Source organism: Eublepharis macularius, chromosome 12 (assembly GCF_028583425.1).
Source record: "Eublepharis macularius isolate TG4126 chromosome 12, MPM_Emac_v1.0, whole genome shotgun sequence".
Classification (NCBI taxonomy): domain Eukaryota; kingdom Metazoa; phylum Chordata; class Lepidosauria; order Squamata; family Eublepharidae; genus Eublepharis; species Eublepharis macularius.
This window is the reverse complement of record NC_072801.1, coordinates 31,480,664-31,501,571: the sequence shown is the minus strand read 5'-3', so window position 1 is coordinate 31,501,571 and position 20,908 is coordinate 31,480,664. Positions and strand designations below refer to the sequence as shown.

Here is a 20,908-nt window from a genome sequence, read left to right as displayed (position 1 = left end):
ATTTGCCTGCTGCTTGTGGACCCTGGATTGAGTACATTGGTCAGCAGGGGGCAATGCTGGGCAAATAGGTGTGTCTCACAGTGGTGGGTGGGATTAGATGTTCCTCCAGCTCCAGTCCTGCAGCTTTCAGGCCCCTCTATAGATCCAGATTTCAAAAGGGATCTGCTGGTTGCATCAAACTGACAAAGAGTCCTGTGGTACCTTTCAAGATAAATGCAATTCTGGTGATAAAGCTGCCTTGAACTATATGGAAAAGTGGGGTACAAACGTTTTACTAAATAAATAAAATAAGTTTTTTCAGAGTCAGGGGGCCTTACTTCATCGTTCTCCATAAGCCAGGTAGAGAGTTTGCAACAGCACGTGCAAAGAAATCCTCCTTTCCCTTTGGCTATCTCATTAACAGCAAGGGTCTTGAAGATTGTTCGACTAGCAGGCAGAAAGGAAGGCAACAAAGAGACAAATGCATCAAATGTGGAGGGAGATAGTAGATTCTAGGTCAGAAGAACATAAAGGCATTAAAGAACAAAGGGATTAAAGGCTATATACGTAGTAATGTATAAGTTGATAGAATAGAAAGTAGGATAGGAGTTCATGAAGGTATAAATGCCAGTACTGAGGGCAAAGTAATGGATTTAGAAGGAAACAAGCAGCGAACAGGAGAATAAGAACAAAAGAATAAGAAAGGAAGAAAGACAGCTTGGTTGGTGTTGGTGGTTAGTGTGTCAAACTAGGAACTGGGAGACCCCGGTTCCGTTCCCTGCTCTGACATGAAAGCTCACTGGATGACCTCGGGCCACTCACACTCTCTCAGCCTGACTGACTTCACAGGATGGTTATTGTGATGATAAGGTGGATGAAAGGAGAAAAATATATGCTATTCTGAACTCCTTGGAGCAAGGGCAGGATAAAAATGCACTAAACAAACAAATAGGTGGTAACTTGATTATTCTTACAGGAATTAGTCGCAGGATCAGTTGATTTACTTCACTCTAAACAAACCATTTCAGTTCACGGACTGTTGGATACATTTTGAGACAAGAATAAGTAGCAAAAGACTATTTTTTTTAAAAAGTCATTTGGAGAATATAATATTTTGGGATTTAGTATGGAAGAATCCAAGATGATAATGAAGTATAGTTTCTCTCTCATGTTACACCTCTAATGTTATGAAAAAGAAGAAATCTGAAATTTCTTATAGATAAACTCTTAAATATTAGAGATATAAATGGATCAATTTGCAAGAGACAAGTGGAGAATACATATAATACAAGAATGTGTGACACATTCTTGTCTTTGGACCTTTTTCAGTCTGGTTTCAGGCCAGCTATAGGACAGAGATGTCTCTGGTGGTTCTAGTTGACCACCATCTGAATATAGACAAAGGCCCTGCTTCTCTATTATTCCTCCTGGATCTAACTGCAGCCTTTGATACAGTAGATCTTGCCATCCTGTTGAGGCATTTGGAGGCAGAAGTGCCTTGGATTAATTTAAATTGTTCTTTATGGACTGGATTCAAATGGTTTTTGTGGGACACCACGTATCTTCAGTGTGAGACCTATCTTGTGGGATTCAACAGGGTGCAGTCTTATCCCCCATGTTATTTAACTCTATGTAAAGCTTTAGAAGAACTCTTTCACAGCTTTGGAATTGAATGTCAACAATATGTGGATGATACACATTTATATCTCATTATCCAAATCCACTGGGGATACAGTAGAGGTCTTGAATTGCTGCCTGACAGTTGTGGTCAAATAGCTGAAAGCAAACATATTGAAACTAAACCCAGACAAGTGATGCTCATTGGGAAGACAGAGATATTGAAGGGCATTATGCTGTCCACTTTCGACAGGGGTTCAGCGGACCTTTGCAGACTCTGTTAAGAGTCTAGGAGTTATATTGGTTATACTGCTGCTAGGGAAGGAAGTTAATGCAGCTGCAAAAAATGCCTTCTACCAACTCAATCAAGATGGTCCCCTACCTGGACATGGCCAATGTGACCACCTGGATCCACACCACAGTAACGTTGAGACAAGACCACTATAATGCACTCTACATAGGTCTCCCTTCAAAGTCAACTCAGAGACTCCACTTGGAGCAGATCACCTGCAGCATGATTATTGCCAAGAGCTAGGTGGAGCCTGCATATTATTCTAATTCTGCAGTCACTCCATTGGTTACCCATCAATTACTGGCCTCAATTCAAGGTTTTGGTGATCTCATAAAAAGCCCTTTGTGGCCTCGGTCCCTCATATCTACAGGACCATCTCTCTCCCTGTGCTCCAACATGGCAGCTTTGCTCATCTGAACATGGCATTTTGCAGGTGCCACCCTGCAAATGGGCAAAGTCAACAACTGTATGTACACAGACATTCTGTTGTGGCCCCCACATTATGGGATGGCCTTCCTGATGAGGTTAAAGGGGCTCCCACTCTCCTGGTTTACATTGGTAAAGGGAGAGGGACTGTAGGCTACACTTTAGTATACTGTTTGTTGCTGCAAGTATGTTTCTGCTGGGCAGTTTCCTATGAATGGGTGGCCTGGAAGATGCTCTCCAGATTTCTGGAAGCCCATTCCAGAGGACTAATCCCACAAACCGACTGCAGAAGTTTGCACCCTGTGAGCAGATGGATCTACTAGTGACTCATATTAGCTAATAAATGGGCTGCAGCATTCTGCACTAACAGACATTTCCAAGTTACTTCCAGGCCAGTTCTACATAGAGCATGTTAAAGAAATCAATGAAAGTATGCAAGCAGTCCATAGAAGAATGCCACTTGAAAAGTCAGAACCAACCTTTTTTTAGAAAAGAGAACAGAATAAGTGGCTGAGATCCTTGATGTTGAGACAGAAACTCAAGTGTATATTTCTTTTATTGCCCTGTTAATAGAAGGGCTTTGGTTTTATTATACCTCACCTTGATATGGATAGTCTAGGTTCAGTCCCTGGCACCCCCAAGATTTTTTCTTGCCCAGAGAGATGCTTCCTGTCCAAGGAGTCAGTGCTAATCTAGATGGACCATTGGCCTAAGTTGGATTCCAGTAGCTCCATATGCTCATAACCCGTGACACGTAAGAATCTATCAGATTTTGCAGAATGTGATTTTGTATGTTAGGAGACTCTTTAAAAGCAGTTATGGATAATTGTGTCGACAGAGCTGGAACTGAGAGAAGAAAACAGATGTTTTGGTTCAGCACTGAAGAAATGTTTAAATTATGCAAAACTGAATTATTCAGGGCAACTTTCTTCCCAATTACAAGGCTACGTCACAAGAAATAGCTCTTGAGAGATGCTTTGGTAGGGACAGGGACTATATGCTATGTTATTGGGTACTGTCCACTGATGCAGATATGCACCACTAGGGAGTTTCCATGGTGCTTAACTGCATTGTTTCAGAAAGAGTTCATCTCTATGCTTGACTTCATGCTTGTTTTCAAATTTTCTGCTACCATATCCTATTGTATCTGTTCACATGTTCTTATTGTTGTTCATTATGGTACATGCTCAGTGGATGTCCTAGCTATTGATTGTATTGTATTTCACTTGCACTGTGTAGCCCACCTTGGATCTCAGTGAGAAAGGTGGACTGTAAAATAAATAAATAAAACAATTTTAGTTATGTAGCATTTGCCAGTTACAGGATTTGTAACATTAAAATTCTTCACTGAGCAAAAAAGCCCAATGTTTTTAGATAATGCTGATTCTAATGAGTAAAATAGTCAGTTTTAATATAGGAAGTGCAGTAAATAGTGGACACACCATCCTATGTACACAGTGTGGCAACTGGATCAGAAAAAAATAAAAATAAAAAATAAAATAATAGAAACTCAGTAGAAAGTGGTGGAAAGGCTGGAAAGTCAAGAAGGCATTTGTAATTGATGTTTTAATTGGGGACTTGTATTTTATATATGAGAAAAGAAATCAAAAAAGATACACGGATATGGAGAGCTAGCAAGGCTGAAGATGTTACGTAAAATGAATAAATCTAACATGACTATTAAAATATAAAAAACTTGGATATAATACATTCATTCAATACTTCATAAGAATACACTATTTGTAACACAAAGACATATGGAGGAGGATAAAAGGCCTGGGGAGCTTCTGGCACAGAAGGCAGTAAAAAAGGAAATCAAGAGCCTGGTACCTCCGGTTAGAAAAGACAAGACTTTAGCAATAAGAACATAATAGATGGGTTTTATGCAAGATTATATAGTACTAAACTTCCAAATAATGGCAGGGTAGAAGCTTTCCTAAATAAATGGGAAATACCACAATTGAAAGAAGAAAGCAACACAATTGTGGATAATTAATAATAGAAGCAGAAGGCATTGCAAACTATCAAAACACTGAAAATCCATAAGCTAGTAGGACTGGATACTTGGATGCTCTAAGGTATTTTTGTAATAATGCCTCCATTGAATAAAACAATTGCTGAGATACATTAAAAATAGATTTGAAAAGTCATATTATGTTAACTTGACAACCTGGTCAGGCTAAAACAAGTTGCCTGTTATTGCCTGATAGGCCTTATACATTATGATTATAAAATCCTAACTACAGTATTAGCAATGAAACTGAAACCTGGATAGATGTAGTTATGTTAACCAAACTGGATTTTTTTCCAGTTCAGAACCTCATGTCAAATATTTGGAAAACCTTAAGCATTATTCACAGTGTCTTCAAATAAAACCTCTTTGGTTTTCTTCAATGCTGGAAAGACATTTGACACAGAAGAACTGAAGCAATTCATAGTTTTAGGACCTTTACAGTGCCGTCCTGAGCGGAGTTACTCCCTTCTAAGTCCATTGGAGTCAATGGGATGTAACTCTTCCTTAGATTGTACTGCTAATTTTGGTGATGCTCTGTGGATACCCAGTTTGGTATAGTGGTTAAGAGTAGAGGGATTCTAATCTGGAGAACTGGGTTTGATTCCCCACTCCCCACTTGAAGCCAGCTGGGTGACCTTGGGTAGGTCACAGCTCTTCCAGAGCTCTCTCAGCCTCACCCACCAATCAGGGTGATTGTTGTGGGGATAATAATAAAATACTTTGTAAACTGCTCTGAGTGGATGTTAAGTTGTCCTGAAGGCTGGTATATAAATCAAATGTTGTTGTTGTTAATAACAACAATAACAATGCCCTAAAGCAAAAGTTTTGGTCAGTGGACCCAAGTTCAGTTAAAGGCCTAACAACATGTTTCATTTTACTGTTGTCCACTGTGGAAATTGTTAGCCAGACTTCAGCTGCAAGTTAGTTCTTAAGCATGCAGGACCCTGGTTTGGATCAGGACTGTGGCACATGGGGGAGGAGCTCACCCCCCCCTCCATTTTCCCAAGCTAAAGTCGCCCTGAGAGGGTACTATTTCCTTGCTGGGGAAGTCCCTGTGCAGTCCCCAGTGGGGCAAATCGGCTTTTTTGCAGCTGCCTGCTAACAAAAAGGCCCTGCAGAAAACAAGCGTAAAGCACAATGCATTGCACCAGTCCATTTTTTGCACTGGCTAGAGTAGGGGTCCAAGGCAGGAAGGCTGCCTGTCTGAAGCAATGGAGTTCTCTGCCATCTGAGTGAAGGAAACATTAAGGGAGTAACAAGTAACATGAGATCAGTCTATTCTGTTTTAAAATCAAACAACATTAACTATGTTGAAGAGAGAACATGTGGGGAGAAAAGAACATCTGTCTTGAGCTGGGCCACCCCATGGCACAAGGCATAGCTGTATGTGACCTGCAGGAGGAGGGGGCAAGGGGGGGGTGTTACCCCAGCAGAGCATCTAGACTGGCATCTCATTTCCCATGATGGCCACTCAGATGCCTCCTGGAAGCCCATGAGCATCTTGAAGGAAAAAGCAGAATTCTTGGCTGGTCTTTGGTTTTTTTTTGGAGTAGGCCAGCATGGCTTCCCTCCCCTCAGGGAAGCTACCTTATTTAGAAAAGTGAAATCTCAGATTCTCTTGTGACAGTGACAAATGTGTTTAATGATTTCGCAAAGTTTTTCCTTTGGCTTAAACTCTCTTTCTGGTATATTCTCCCCTTCCCATGAGCTTTCCAGATTACAGTAAAGGGGGCTGCGTTGCCTTGGCTACAGGGAGCGCCATGGGCCTGTGGGAAGTGAAGAACTGTACCACTTTCCGGGCCAAATACATCTGCAGGCAGAGCCTAGGAACCCCGGTGAATCCCGAGCTTCCTGCACCCCGCCCCACCCCCAGCCTCACAGGCTCCTGCCCTCCGGGATGGAGCACCAGCCCAAAGATGAGGCATTGCTACAAGGTGAGTGCAAAGCAAGGAGAGGCAGCCAGCCAGAGGAAGCTCTTTGCACAAAGTGGCTCCATTTGCATTTCTTCTTTATTTACATTTTAGAGATGTGATGATCCCAAATGTGCATATTATGTGTATTATATATAACAAGTAGGGACCCACAAGGACTTGCAGGGGCCATCTCATTTTCCCCTCCCCCACTATGTCCATTTTCCCTTCCCTGCCCCCCTTAGCCTCTCCCCCTTTCCTACTTCCTTCTCTCCTTCCTATCCACCTTTGTCTGCCCCCTTCCCCCGTTTTCACCATTCCTCCCACCCCCAGAAGCCTCTCCCCTGTGACCCAGTTGCATGGTGGGGAACCAGTAAGGACATGCAGGGGATACTTCACTTTCTTCTGTATCTCTTTCCTCACACTATTTCCTCTTTCTCTCCTCCTGGCAGCCTCCATATGCTCACCTTTCCCTATGTCCTTCTCGCCTTCAAACTCACTAAACAACTCACCTTTTATCTATTCTATATTTACCTATATTTCTTATATAGTTTGATGTAGTGGTTAAGAGCATGGGACTCTAATCTGGAGAGCTGGGTTTGATTCCCCGCTCCTCCACTTGAAGCCAGCTGGGTGACCTTGGGCTAGTCACAGTTCTCTGGAGCTCTCTCAGCCCCACCCACCTCACAGGGTGTTTTGTTGTGGGGATAATAATGGCATACTTTGTAAACTGCACTGAGTGGGCATTAAGTTGTCCTGAAGGGCGGTATATAAATCGAATGTTATTATTATTATTGTTACATAATTTATATACTGCCTTTCTCTCCAATGAGGACTCAAAGCAGTTTACATCATTCTGCTTGCTTCCATATTATCTTCAAGAAGTCTCAATGGTCCTCTCTCAATGGTCAAGAGCTCTGGAAAGGGCCCTGCCCCTCCCTTTACCTTTTCCTAACAGAAATGAAGCTCTGAATACTTGTTAATGGTTGCTTAGCAACAGCAACTGAGGGCATCTGATTAAAGCTACAGCCACTCCTTTTATGATTTAGCATTTTTTAAAATTCCCCCAATGTATTTTTTTCATATTTTTCAGGTGGGTAGGAAGTAGGGTTGCCAGGTCCCTATACCTTTCCACCAGGAAGAGGGGAGGGGAACCTGGCACCTCGTGTTGGTAGTGAGGACCTTTTTGCGTGTGTGTGCTCTGGCACCTGCACAGTGATGTCACCGTCAGAAGTGATGTCATCACACCATCCACGGGAGCACTTCCACACTCTGTGCGGGGCCAATTCAGCCCATTTGGAGCCCAAATCTGCCCCAAATGAAGCACAGGAATGCTCCTGCAGCTGGTGAGACAACGTCACTTCTGGAAGTGATGTTGCCATGCCTGTTAGCATTCCTGAGGTCCCTGCCAGTGGTGGGCAACCTCTGGGAGCTTGCCACCTCCTGCCAACTACAGGCAGGTTGGCAGGCAAGGTGGCAAACCCCCAGGAGTTTGCCCACCACTGGCAGGCACCTGGAAACTCTAGTAGGAAGATCTGTCTTGTCCATTCATGACTCCAGTCTCTGGATTTAAGTATCCTTAGATCAGGGCCACTTGGCTATTTCTAGATAAGATATCAGGAGCTTGAGTATATCCAGGAATATACTTTGAGGGTACAAAGGGTGTAAGCTAATCTTATGGAACCTTCCTCCCCAATGGTTTGCATTTTAAGTCTTGTAAGACATGGGGGGTTTCAAGCCCAGGATTTTTGGGAGCCAGAGCTCTCACCCCTTGTATCACCATAGCCACTGGCAGCCATGGGCCAAAAGGGAGCTACAGAGCCCATCTACAAGTGGCCAACCTAGGAACAGCAGCCAAGGCCAACCCAGCAGAGGAAATGTTACATTTCCCTCATGTCTTCCCCAGATCCTGGCAATCAGGTGTACATTACAAGTTCTGTGCTTGAAATGCAATTCCCAGGTACACAGGTGCCTATTTGGAGCTAGGTTTGCCAACTTTAGCTTTGGAAATTCTTGGAGATTTGGATCTCAATGGGGGATATAATGGCACTTTAGGACCTGTTTCTCCTAAACTCCGTGGTATACCATGAGTCTGTTCTCTGAATCTTCCTGGGGATCTGATTGATCTCTGTAGTCCGGAGGTCAGTTGTAGTTCTGGCAGATCTCAGTTCCTACTATGAAGCTGGTAACCCTGTTCAGAATTGTAGCCTTCTCCGTCTGACATTTTCTCAATCTGAAACAACTTGGTGGGGGAGGGGTGCTATGTCCCCTGTGTTCTCTTCTCTTTTTATATGGCTTTCTATCTGCTAATTTTTAAAACTCTGGATCTGACTACATAAATAATCCACTATCTTCATTTTTTATGATATGTCGTGCTTAGACAGTTTTCACTTGGCATTGTTTTCTAATGATGTACACCTAGTCCTGTTGCATTGTTTATAGGATGTCTTATGCTGTCTGGTTGCATTTTTTAAATATTTTGTAATCCTCCCTGAGTCTCAGTGAGAAAGGTGAGCCATGAATAAGGAAAATAAATAAACAATAGAAACTGATATAGCTACTGTCTTGCCCACGAAGCCAGCTGGTCTGGTTCTGCTTTTGGAAGTGGTGAAACATTGGCATTCTGAGGGAGGCCTTGATTTTACTTTGCAATATTGTTAAAGAGCACAGTTTTAAAACATGTATCCCTGGCTGTAGGCTGTCAGTGCATGTCAGAGTCAGCCATGTGTTGTTGGTGCTCTGCTGTGCATTTCTGCAATTGGAAAGGGGGCCTGTAGTAAGCATTAGATAAGCATGGAAGTTGCAGCTGACACAGGAATGACCCCCTTTCTTCTCCTTGCTTCTTGGACAGGTTTTCAACTATGATAGATTGCAAGAGAAGAAAAGCTGGATCATGGCCCACTTGTTCTGCCAGGAGCTGAAAGCTCAGCTTTTGAGCCTGGGCAGCTATGAGGAGGAGCACTTTGTGGCCAACACCCTCAACAAGATTTTTGGGTAAGGAGTGAGATGTTTGCTTCTGTGCAACTCCTACACATGTATGTTTATGTGCACACTTCCACATACCTTGGTATGCAGCTGTCACTTGTATGTGCCCACCAGAGTTGAATGTACCATAATAACAATGCTTTTTGAATTTATAGCTTGCCCCCTTCCTCTTTGTCTGCATGATGATGCTCAGAACACAGCCAAAAATAGTATCCTTTAAAATAAAAATGCATTAAAAAAAATGAGAAAGGCACTTGAAGGGAAGATTTCAGGGTTCTAGCCCTGGCTCCTTTGAAAGTACCTGGAAAATAAAAAAAGGCCTCTGGCACATTTTTAAAAGGTGAGAGGAGGAGTTCATCCCAAACTAAGGCTATGCTATGGTGAAAGGCCAATTTTCATGCTGACTTAAGAAGAAGGGTCTAGAGCAGTCTGAGCACATGTTAACTAAGAAAACCTGGAGTTGGTTGGCTACTGTTCTCTCAATCAGGAAATTAGAAACAGAAACAGAAAATTAGAACTGGACAATAATTGGTCATATCATTTTTATCTAGGGATAGTTTTTTAAGTAGTGGGCAGATGACCGCCTCTTTCAGTGGCCAAGGGAAGGTGTCTTGAGTTAGTGACTGATTTATGATAGACATCAAGAGCTTATTTATGTGGTCTTTAAAGATTTTCGCAGTCAAGATGGGCAAGGATCCAGTGCACAAATAGTGCCTTTCACAGATGCCGGGATCCTGTCAATCCCATCAGTGTAACTGGGTCAAAATGGAGATACCAGCATCTCTGACAGTGAGAGGTTTCATTTAGAAAACAGCACGATTGGTTGAAGTTTCAGAACAGTAATGCAAAATGCATCATTTAAACCAAGATGTTGAGGCTGTGGCTTTCTTATTTTGCAAAAAAACTATTGCATGATCCATTACCTTCCTCCAGGGAGAAAGCATGTTTTTCAGTCTGGTTTCAGGCTGGGATATGGGGCAGAGGTGGCTCAGGTAGCTTTAGTTGATTACTTCCATCTGAATATAGACAATGACCTTCTATCTTGGTTGTTCTTTCTGGATCTATCTGCAGCCTTTAATACAGTAGCCCAGGGGACCCTAACCTTTTTGAGCTGGTAGGCACATTTTGAGTTCTGACACAGTACAAGGGGCACAACAACAAAATATCTGCCACAAAATGACTACTGCAGGAGGCAGAGCCAGCCACAAAATAGCTGCTACAGCTTACTTTCAGTCACACAGTAAAGATCTTTATGCTGTGGAAACAGCTTCTGCCAAAGCAGTGTTTTTAAAAATCTGTACAGTCAATAGAATCTCCAATAGTCAGTCAGAAGCCATGCTTGGCAAAAGCCCCACCTGGCCACACCCACTTTCTAAAAACACTTGGCAGGCACCAGGAAAGGTATCAGCAGTTGTACCCACAGGTACCATGTTGGGGACCCCTGCAGTAGACGATGCCTGTGCAATCCACCTTGAGTCTCAGTGAGAAAGGCAGACTATAAATACCTCAAATAAACGTTTTAAAATAATAAATTGTGAAAGTCCGAGATATCTAGAGGAAAGAAAGAAAAATCCTGAGATGTTAGCTGAGAGCATGTGAGAGAGAAAAAGAAAACACTTAGAAGCTCTCTCAGCTTTGGTAGACCACATCTGGAACCCCAGAATTACAAATACAAAACTGTGAGATTGTACAGACAAGGTCTTTCAGGAATTGCTTACATTCCTTTGTGATACCCCTCAGGGAATCGGAACCTGAAATCCATGAACAGCACTGGTTCTGGATAGGCTTGACTCGCCGAGCTCCTGGGGCTGAGAGAAGCTGGAAGTGGAGTGACGGCCTTGGGGTGAGTGGCATGCTCAGCAACGTGCCTTTTACAGAAGGGCTGCTGCAACCACTGGCAGGTGAAAAGTGGCAAACTACAAATGTGCAACAATATTAATAATATTCAATATGTAGTATAGTTAACATAGTGTCATGTGCTGGTATATTTTATTTTGTGATGCCGTATTGCTCTCTTATAACAATAAGGTACTCATTCCTAAGGTGTTTGTTAGTGTCTCAGAGCAGGGCATAAATATTTTCAAATGAATAGATCCTGCTACGTTATGAAACATAAATGAAACATAACCTTCATTGTGTATTCTAAAATAATAAATAAAATAATTGTTGTATAGTATTTAAAACTAGTATATAAACCATCCACAGAATATAAGTTGTAGATGATATGAAATCCAAATAAGCCTCGCCTAAGTAAAGATGCAGCAAATTAAAAATCCAGTCTGGATAAATCAACATATTAACAAGTTTTAAAATGATCATCTACCTAAGAAATAGCAAAGAATAGTTCATGGGGCAGGAGAGGAACTATTGAGAAGTGCCCTGCCCCAGTAGTGCAGCACTACTGAGCTTTCTGCTCCCCTGTCCCTGAACTGTAGCCATCTTGTGGTTATGGGATTGACCGAGCAGGAAACCTGCATCTGAGTAACAACAACACAACACAGTAACAACAAACCTGCATCTGAGTAACAACAACACAGGAGTGGGCAGTCCCTGTGGTTTTGGGGGTGGGGGGGATTGTAGTTGGGGAACACATGTTTCATATCACCTAGTTGCAGTGTGCTTCTCCAGTTGTGGTGGGCCACCCCCGTCATCTTGTGACATTTTTTTTTGCTGTTGGGAACAGGGCTGGCCCATCCAGCAGAAAGATCAGACAGAAATGGATGAATTTCCCAGATCAAACTGGCAACCAAATGTTGTTACTGTAATGTTTCTGTCTCTCTGCTTGGTCACATGCCTCAAGGCCATCTCCTATAAGAGGCAGCCAAGACAGTAGCCATGGGCCCAAGCAGAACCTCCTCCTAAAGTCTGATGTATCCCATTTTTGTTTTGTTTCTGAGCCACAAACAACAGAGAGTTGTTTGTGGCAGTGCACAACCAACTTAAGCAGTCATCCAAAGCCATAATCGTGACAAGCTGCCTTCCTGCAAGAGACTCCCCGGTTGCAACCTACTGGGAGAAAACATCAGATATATATATATATATATACTGGGTTGTCCTTCTGACAAAAGGGGAGGATGATGGCTACAAATTCCAGGTGTCTGTCAATGTATTGGGTCAATCTGGCACTTATGTAAACAGAAATTCTGCTTAATGTTGTAGCACAAGTATGATTCTCAAACTTGCACATAGACCAATTTAATTAGAGGACTGATGCTCCCAAACTTTTTTTGCTACTAAGATGAGGAGATGGTTGGAAAACCTGGCACTGGAGAAAGGGGAATGGTTGGATGAGCTACTGACCTTCAGCTTCAGGGGTCCAAATGTGAACCCTAGGAGCTGATATGCCCTCATCTTTCTTTGCCCCCCAGTTTTCTTATCATAACTTTGACCGCAGCAATCATGACAACGATGACATCCGTAACTGTGCAGTGCTGGATCTAGCCTCCTTGCAGTGGATGCCTCTGGAGTGTGAGGCTCAGCTGGATTGGATCTGCAAACTGCCCAAAGGTGACTGGGGTTGAGCTGGCGGCAGGGAGGGAGCAGGAGTGAAAAGGAACAGATACTGGCCCCTTAGAAAGTATTATGGATGCTTGAGATGGAAGTTGTTTACCTGCAGCTTTAACTACGTTGTGCCTTTGTGTTTTGCCTCTTGGTCTGAAGCAGCTGCGAGTGCCTCCGTTTGATTTCAGGGTTTTAAAAAGATTGGTGATATCATGCAGCAGAAATCTAAACCGCAAGAGGAAAAAGGTACAACCCAGTTTTATTTAATTACACCAGTGGTACTCATGTCACAGATTGTGGAGAACCACATTTGCTATTCCCAACAACCAAAGAAGCTGCATTAATGTATATTGCCCACTACCTAAGCACACACAAGCAATAATCTATAACATATAACTCTGTTACCAGAGTACCTCTGAGCATATATGGTTCCATCTCCCCACTGTTGTTGAACCTTAGCCTGTCCTTAAGTATCTGGAGTGAGGAGAAGGGCTTGCAGGTCAGGCTTAAAACACAAAACAGTATGCAAGCTTTAGAGTGCCCCCGATCTCTTTAGTAGGATGGTTGTTAAAAAAAAATAAACGCTTCTCTGTGTTAAAAGTTTCCTTCAGGTTTATTCTAGTTCTGGAGGAGAAAGCATGGCTAGAACCTTTCTCTGTGCTAAGTTTTCTACCTGCAAGGAATTTTGTTTGATGGGCTGGCGTTCAGCAGTGGTGTGCCTCATTCCCCTGACCTCATTTAGCTGCATATGCTGATCCAGCCTCATACACAGAATCCCTACGTCTCCTTAACCGTGACAAAATCATCATGAGCAAGTTGTGTTGTGTTTTTAAAATAAAACTGTTTGCGTTATATTAGGATGTGGGCCCATTCGGGGCAGCAGGACATCATAAGTGTCCTCCATGGTCAGCAGAGTCTCACCCAGACTCAGTGCTGCTGCTTAAGGTTGCCTTTATTGCAGTGAGCAAAGTTCAGAGAGGTGTCCACAGGAGTGCAGTTCCCTTCACCCACCCGCTTTGCCCCTCTAGGTTCCTCCCCTCTCTGTGCCTTCTCAGCCTTCCCCAGCAAACTTTCCCTCTTTCCCTCACCCCTCTCTCAGTCCTGACCTCTCCCTTCTTATCTCTGGGGCTCCACCCACAGTGGTCACGCCCAGCACTGCCCCCCCCTCTTTGAGCCGTGTCCATCTCTTAACCTCTTCTTTGTCTTGTCCCACCCCAGCTGGGTTTGCATAGGGCTAGCCAGAGAGCCTTGCTGCCCACCATGCCCCAGGCCAATGCTCTGAGCTGGCAAACCTCCTGCCCCTGCTGCAGTGCCCAGCAGCTGCTTGGCAGGGGTGGGGGGAGACAGTCCTGCAGTTGGCACACCCCACACCTGAAGGGGCCATCATGCTGTTACTGCCTTCCTGAGAAACCTGTCCTGGAGCAGCTGCTGCCTTTGGCCTGCTAGGTTAGCCCCTCTTGCCTCCATTGCTGTCTCTGTGCCCATAGTAATGATGAAATTATCCCAGTCTCCTGGAACATGGGGCAGGTGCCATGGGGAACAGTGCTCAGAAGAGCCACAGGTAGCATGTCAAAGTGCTACAGTTTGCTCTCGAGCCACTGAGTGAATATCAGTGAGTTCATTTTCAGTCTTCTATGTAGTCCTACATGGGACTGTGCATGCGCAGGCTAGCTGACTGGTAGGAATGTATAACTTTGAGACTATAAAGGGGGCACCCATCCCCTTGTGATGTGCCTGCAGTAACCACAGAGATTACTAGATTGCATTGTACCCACTTTATGCAGACCTTTGCAATCGGTGATGTTGGTAATCTTGTCACAGTCAATGATCATAAAGCTTATTTCCTATTTCCACCTTTATTCAAGCATGGAGGTAGTTATCAGCCAGTGTCACATATCTAGGAATGTCCCTCATAAGATAAGGACATGGGCAGCTCTGCCTAGATTTCACGATGCAGGATACTTTCTTTTTCTGTGGTTTTCTTGCATTCTTCCATATTACTAATTTTAACAGCAATGAGGTCACACACCAACCCAGGCCATCATTGGTTGGCTGGAAGTCAGGTGGGGAATTGAGCTTGCTTACTTCTCTTTCTAGAACCAGGATGGATCAGAATTTATATTTCCTGGCTGTAACCAGGATAGGGAGAAACCACATTGTTTTTGAGGGTCGCTTTCTTCCCAAGTCAGGAATCAAGATCAATTCTGGACTTTACACCCCTCGCCCCCTGTGCCTCTTACCTCTCTTACTGATCCTGTGATGTTGCTTAACAGGTACTGATGTAAAAGATCCAGAGGTACCTAACCAAGGTGAGTAGATATATATATATCTATTTCCCCTGCAAAGCCTCTTTTCAAGATTGAGTTCCTTCCCTCCCCTTCCTCAACTCCTTGCAGACATGACAAGTTGAATCCCCAGAAGGAATTGCACAAAGGATTGGGAAATCCACCCTCAGTAGTGGGAACTGTGGCTCTCTGGGTCTTGGTGAGTAGTTTCCTGCTCATCTAGCCTGAATCCCAGACATCTGTTGCCTTCAGCCTCAGTGCAGCAGGGTGTTTTTTTTAAGCCTTTCCCTTTCTGTGGTGTGTGGGAGATTAGAGTTGGGCTTACATACCCTAACCCTATTTTCACCCTCCATTCCAGGATTCCATAAACTGCTTGTTAGAGGCTGCTTGCCACTTACAGACATAACTGTCATTGTGTGGTGATTAATTAGAATCAGAGGAAGTGAGTGTCTGAGCAGAAGTACCTCCCACGTTCTTGGTGAGGCCCAATTAATGTACCTCATTTCCTTTGTGTACCTGGGAAACGAAGACTGCTGTACTTAGGGAGGGGAATAGCTCAACTTCCTGTCGAAGAGAAGATTGTAGTTAAAAGGCAGCATAAGGTGGGTGTTATATGCCAGAGGTTTATAAAGACATGAGTGGTGTTGAGAAATTAAAGAGGGGGAAAAGTAACTGTCCTGCCTCAGAGTCCCCATGGTAGTGGGGTGTCTTCCAATTAGATTGATAGGTTTAGCAACAAGCGAGGTGCTTCTCCTTACGGAGCATTTTTAATCTTTGGTTTTCACTGTGCCAGGATATTGTTGACAGCATATTGCACAAATAGCTTTTTAAAAAGTACATGCCAGTGGGTATTAGCTGTGACCATTAGGACTGGGAGGGCCTCCACTTGAAGAGTCCTCTGCATATCAGATGGTGGGAATGAACCGCAGAGAATGGCTCTGTCTGTGTGCTTTCCCTGGGGATATCTGGATGGCTTCTGTTGGAAAAACTAGTGACTGGACTAAGTGACCCTTGGATCAGATACAGGATGGCACATTAATATCAGTACCATTGTATGGCCCTGAGTCATCCCAATAAATGAGCAGCTATAGGTAGACTCAATGTGTGCACCACAACTTCAAATCAATATCTGTTCCACAGGAAAAACCAAGTACTCCACCAAGGGGAAAAGAGATTGGTACAATGTGTGTTTCATTATAATGGTGGATTTGTCTCCACTTCTAAGTCCCCATCCCCTTTCTCCACAGGGAGCAACGAATGGGTGAAGTATCAGGATGCTGAATACAAGTTCTTCAGCCTCCATTCAAACTGGGTGCAAGCCCAAAGGATCTGCACCTGGTTCCAGGCCGAGTTGGTATCAATTCATAGCCAAACTGAGCTGGAGTTTCTGGGCCAAAACCTGAAGAAGGTAGGGAGGTACCTGTCTGGTGCAGACCAAGATTGTATCTCGACAATAAAATATACACTGGTGAATTGGTGTTAAAACAGGAGTAGTTGAAAATTTCTTCGGTTGTGGGAGAGAGGCGAGAGTTTAATGGCTGAAGGGGACCAAACATTCAGAAATAGCTGTTTATTCTATCTCCTTCTTGAAGGCTTGGAGAGGTTACAGGATACTGAGGAGAATGTAGGATATAACTTGTGAATGTCTTACATTAGTATTATACAGCCACAGGAGTGGTTGAAAAACAGAGCTGACGAGGGGTATAATCTGGCTCAACTTCAGAAACATCCAATAAGGCAGGTGGTGTGTTTCCCTGTTTCCAGTGATCTTTTTGGCTACTTACAACAGACTGAAAGTGTCTTAATTGTTCTGGTTTAGATCATATGAAAAAGACTGTACTTCAGGGGACTGCCCAAAGCCCTCTCTCTGACATGCTGAAGAGTCAGTGGGAGGATGCAGTTCTTAGCCTGACATGCCAGAGATCCAGCTGTCCTATGAACTCACATACAGGCACCTGCCTGTATGCTATATGAGATCATGGAATGGTTTAGGGAGGATATAGGCAGAAGCGCACACTTCTCAAATTCTACAAAACCGATGTCATTTGTTATCTGAAAATCTGTATTAATAGTACCAAAGACCATGAAAGATTCAAGCCATCCAGTATTTCAGTTGTTTTCTGTGTGACTGAGGAATTGTCTCCCTTAGTATGGCTTTCAATGCTCACACTGGCCGAAAGGGTGGAATGAGAGAAGACAAGACAGAAGTCCCAGGGTTGCAGTTTCTAGTATTGGGTGGGAGGGTGATCTGAAGACCAAGCTTAGCTGCTTTGTCTTGATCTCTCCGGACAGATAATGATACTTTCTTCATTTTGTTCTCTCCATTTTGTGTCTGCTGCGGATTCGGTAGTTCCCAAAGGGTCAGGATCAGTACTGGTGGATTGGGCTGAGTACCTTTGAGAATGATGGACGATTTCGGTGAGTCTGTCTTTTGGGGTGCCTCTGTGTCTTTACTCCCTGTGGATTCGTACCTGTGCTTAAAATGCATGTGTCAGAAAGGGACACTTTTTAGTTGACAATAGAAGGCATTGTGCATGGATTTTTTGTTTGAATTTTCTTTCTCCAGGTGGTCTGACCGTTCCCTCCTGACTTTCATCTCGTGGGCACCAGGCAAACCACGGCCTATCAGCAAGGACAGGAAGTGTGTGTACGTGACAACTAGTCAGGGTAAGCAGTGGATAAGCAGAACTTGCCCATTATTTCTAAGCAGTGCAGAGAATGCCTTCCCTTGGATGTCCCTTGGCCATCTCTCTGGTCTGCTGAGAACAGCCTCTTGATGGGACCGCCTGCATTCCTGGTGAATACACTCCTCCTCCAAACACCCACCATGACCAGAGCAACTCTCCAGCAACTGATCCTTAAAACTTGTAGGCCCGGGACATGTGAAGATTATCAGAGCCCTTTTTAAAGGAGGAAGTTGCTAGTTCTTGTGGTGGTCATGATTATTATGAACTATAAGCATTATCCTGCCTAGTTGCTAAGATTGAGGATGATTATCCCATACACATTTCTGCCAAAAGTTTATAAGTTGGGGTGGGGGAAGAAATCTATCATTCCTATTCTTTATTAATCTTCATTTATCTCTTCCCTTTCCCCTGCCTCTTTTCCATTCTGTAACCTTCTTTCCAGAGTCCTAGAAAATAACACTTCACCATTTAAAACAAAATGTGTGAATTACATATATAGCTATACCCAATGAGTGTATTTTTTTTTTTAAAAAAAGGATTACTGAAAATGTATGGCTTTACAGTTTGGAGAGAATCAACCCTCCGATCTTGGGCTTGGCTTTTCATCTGCTAGAATTTCGAGGGCCTCTATCTCATCCACATTCTCTCTTCTCTTTTCCCTCCTTCACAGGAGACTGGGGCGACCAGAAGTGCCACACTGCTCTGCCTTTCATTTGCAAGCGTAGCAACAGCACCACAGTGTGGCCCTCCCTTCCTGCGCTGACTCCTGGCAGCTGTGCCCAGGGCTGGAATACCCACAGAAATAAGGTACTTGGGGCTCTGTCCCATTCTCAGTGCAGCATGATTCCTGGTGGGCAGAACTTGCTGGAAATGCCTATGGTCAATTTCCCTCAAAAGTGATGAGTGAGAAGAAATGAATCCTGCAGAATGCACTGGGAGAGCTTTGTGACAAAAGTTGTGTACACTGGCCATTCGGGAATTATGGTCTCCGGGCTGGAATGTTGAGGTTGCATTCTCATAGCAAGAATCTTGCCCTTTGGGTGTGGCAGCAGCAGAATTACCAAAGGGTTGAGATGGAGCCCGTGTGAAAAGGAATAGGTTGGAACCACTGTTGCTCCACACACCTTTATACATTAGCAAGTCACCTTGGAAACCAATAGCGGTAGAAAGGACAAGGGTATAAATCCTCTCAATAAATAAATAAGGAATTCCAGAGGAATAATAGCTGCCCTCCAATTTACTATGAACATATGCACGTAGCGACTCTGTGATGCTACTGGCCCTACAGAAGTGGTGCAAACAGTATCAGGCTAGATGGTCTGATCTGATGTCCAGTCACTACATGGATGGGTTCATAGTCACCATAAAGTGACTATGAAGGCCACCATTCAGTGTCCTTTACTCTGTCTAATTTTAGCTCTTTACCTCTGTCTCCTTGTTTGGGTATGAATGGTATTAAATCACTTCTAACTTCCTCTGGGACTATCTGGTGCTTTTTCTCCCTGTTTATCTACTGCTCAGTAAGTTCAATTGGATTCTGTTATGGTGTATTGGCCACATGGGGTCTTACCCTCTGTAGCTTTGGATTGAGGCATCTCTGGCTTGGAGAGTGCTTAGATCAAGGATGGGAATTGCTTGTGGGGACTTTTTACTTCTTGTGATGATGAGGTTAACTAGTTGAGATTCTGAATGGGAAATGTCTTCCTGAGAGCCTCTTTACCAAGGGTGTCTGCCTGTCTGTTACATTGGCTAGCAGGTGTGTGTATTTACTGATGGCCTTTTACATGGGCAATCCATTGTTGCATCTCGTTACAAGGCTAGCTGCTGTTTCAGGGACTCTGTTTCCATACTGCTAGCTTAATGGCTGGTTTCAGATACCTGGGCTTTAATTTTTGTAGTCAAAAATTTAGCTGCCTGTTTTGCTTCCTCTAGTGGTTATTCCAAAGAGGCTACTTTGCTTTGAGCGGCCCTTGCAGTAGCAGTGACACGCTCCAGTTCTTCTTGCACCCTCTTAAAGGTAGACGCTAGATTTCCCTTCTTTAATAACAAGTCATACTTCTCAGCACACATCTTATAGTCTCTCTCACACACTCTTCCAGTCGCTCACTCACATCCATATACATACCCTCTTGCTCATGCGCATACTTTGAACAATTGGTCAAAGCTGTCCACAAATCCTGTGCTGCACATAAAACTTCCTTGCTGCTACTTGATTTCTTTCTTTCTTTCTTTCTTTCTTTCTTTTTCTTTCTTTCTTTCTTTCTTTCTTTCTTTCTTTCTTTCTTTCTTTCTTTCTTTCTTTCGGGATCAGGTCTGACAAATGCACCATGTTCCCAGGGATTCATGCCTAATTTTATTTATTGATTGATTTGATTTGATTAGATTTGATTTGATTTATACCCCGCCCTCCCCACAGATGGGCTCAGGGTGGCTAAAAACATTCAAAAATACATTAAAAGTAACAAAACCATAACATCAATAATAATCTTTAAAAAGTCATTAAAATAGTCCAGGAGCAGGCTGTTTAAACAAATATTGGGAGTCTGTATATGGGCATAGCAGATGGCCCGTCTTAGACATTTGTCCTATTTATTTTAGCTAGGGGTCTGTCTCAACTTTCCTTACATGTTTTGAAGATTATTTGATTACTTCAGTAGACTTCTAGAATCTAAGGGTACCTGAGCCTAACCAGAAGATGGTTTGACCAGTCAGGAATTATTCTGCTTCTGATGTTGCCAAATTAGAAATGAAGTCCTAACACAGGGGTATTCCGGTTTGTGAAACTGGCTTAGTTACTGCTTGAGCATACTATCACTCAGCAAAAAAAAAAAAAAGCCACACTTGTGGGAGTCTCTTGTCCTGGGCTCATCCTTTTGGGAACTGTGACAGTCAGGTGCTTTCTTGGCTCCACACTCTTTCCTGTCACAACTTCCAGTAGCTGTAACCAAGCTGATTTTGGTATGGCCTAAGCTGTAAGTGGTCAGTGAGGCACTGCTAACCAGTAACTGTGCTGGGTTACATGCTGCCCTTACAACGGAAACCTGGGGAGGTAGAACAGGGATCTGAGGTAATGTCTACTGTTTCTCCTTGCCTCAGAGTAATTCACACCAACATCCTGTGTTCCACAAGAAAAGAAATAAATTTATTTTCTCTTTCTTAAAAGGTCTCAGTGCTTATTGAGTTGGTGAATAAAGGAAGGAGTACATGTTATA

The 20,908-nt window shown here is 43.5% G+C and overlaps 1 protein-coding gene across 2 annotated transcripts in view; it reads left to right on the top strand.

Moving 5' to 3' along the window:
• MRC2 (mannose receptor C type 2) overlaps positions 1 to 20,908 on the top strand; it is a 100,151-nt gene that overhangs the window by 61,497 nt on the left and 17,746 nt on the right. For both annotated transcript variants that reach the window (XM_054994612.1, XM_054994611.1), the window contains exons 12-20: positions 6,045 to 6,262; positions 9,090 to 9,232; positions 10,964 to 11,066; positions 12,592 to 12,730; positions 14,998 to 15,033; positions 16,257 to 16,417; positions 17,360 to 17,427; positions 17,576 to 17,676; positions 18,367 to 18,503. In XM_054994612.1, the coding sequence (XP_054850587.1) occupies positions 6,045 to 6,262; positions 9,090 to 9,232; positions 10,964 to 11,066; positions 12,592 to 12,730; positions 14,998 to 15,033; positions 16,257 to 16,417; positions 17,360 to 17,427; positions 17,576 to 17,676; positions 18,367 to 18,503 (1,106 nt within the window). The remainder of the gene's footprint in view (positions 1 to 6,044; positions 6,263 to 9,089; positions 9,233 to 10,963; positions 11,067 to 12,591; positions 12,731 to 14,997; positions 15,034 to 16,256; positions 16,418 to 17,359; positions 17,428 to 17,575; positions 17,677 to 18,366; positions 18,504 to 20,908) is intronic.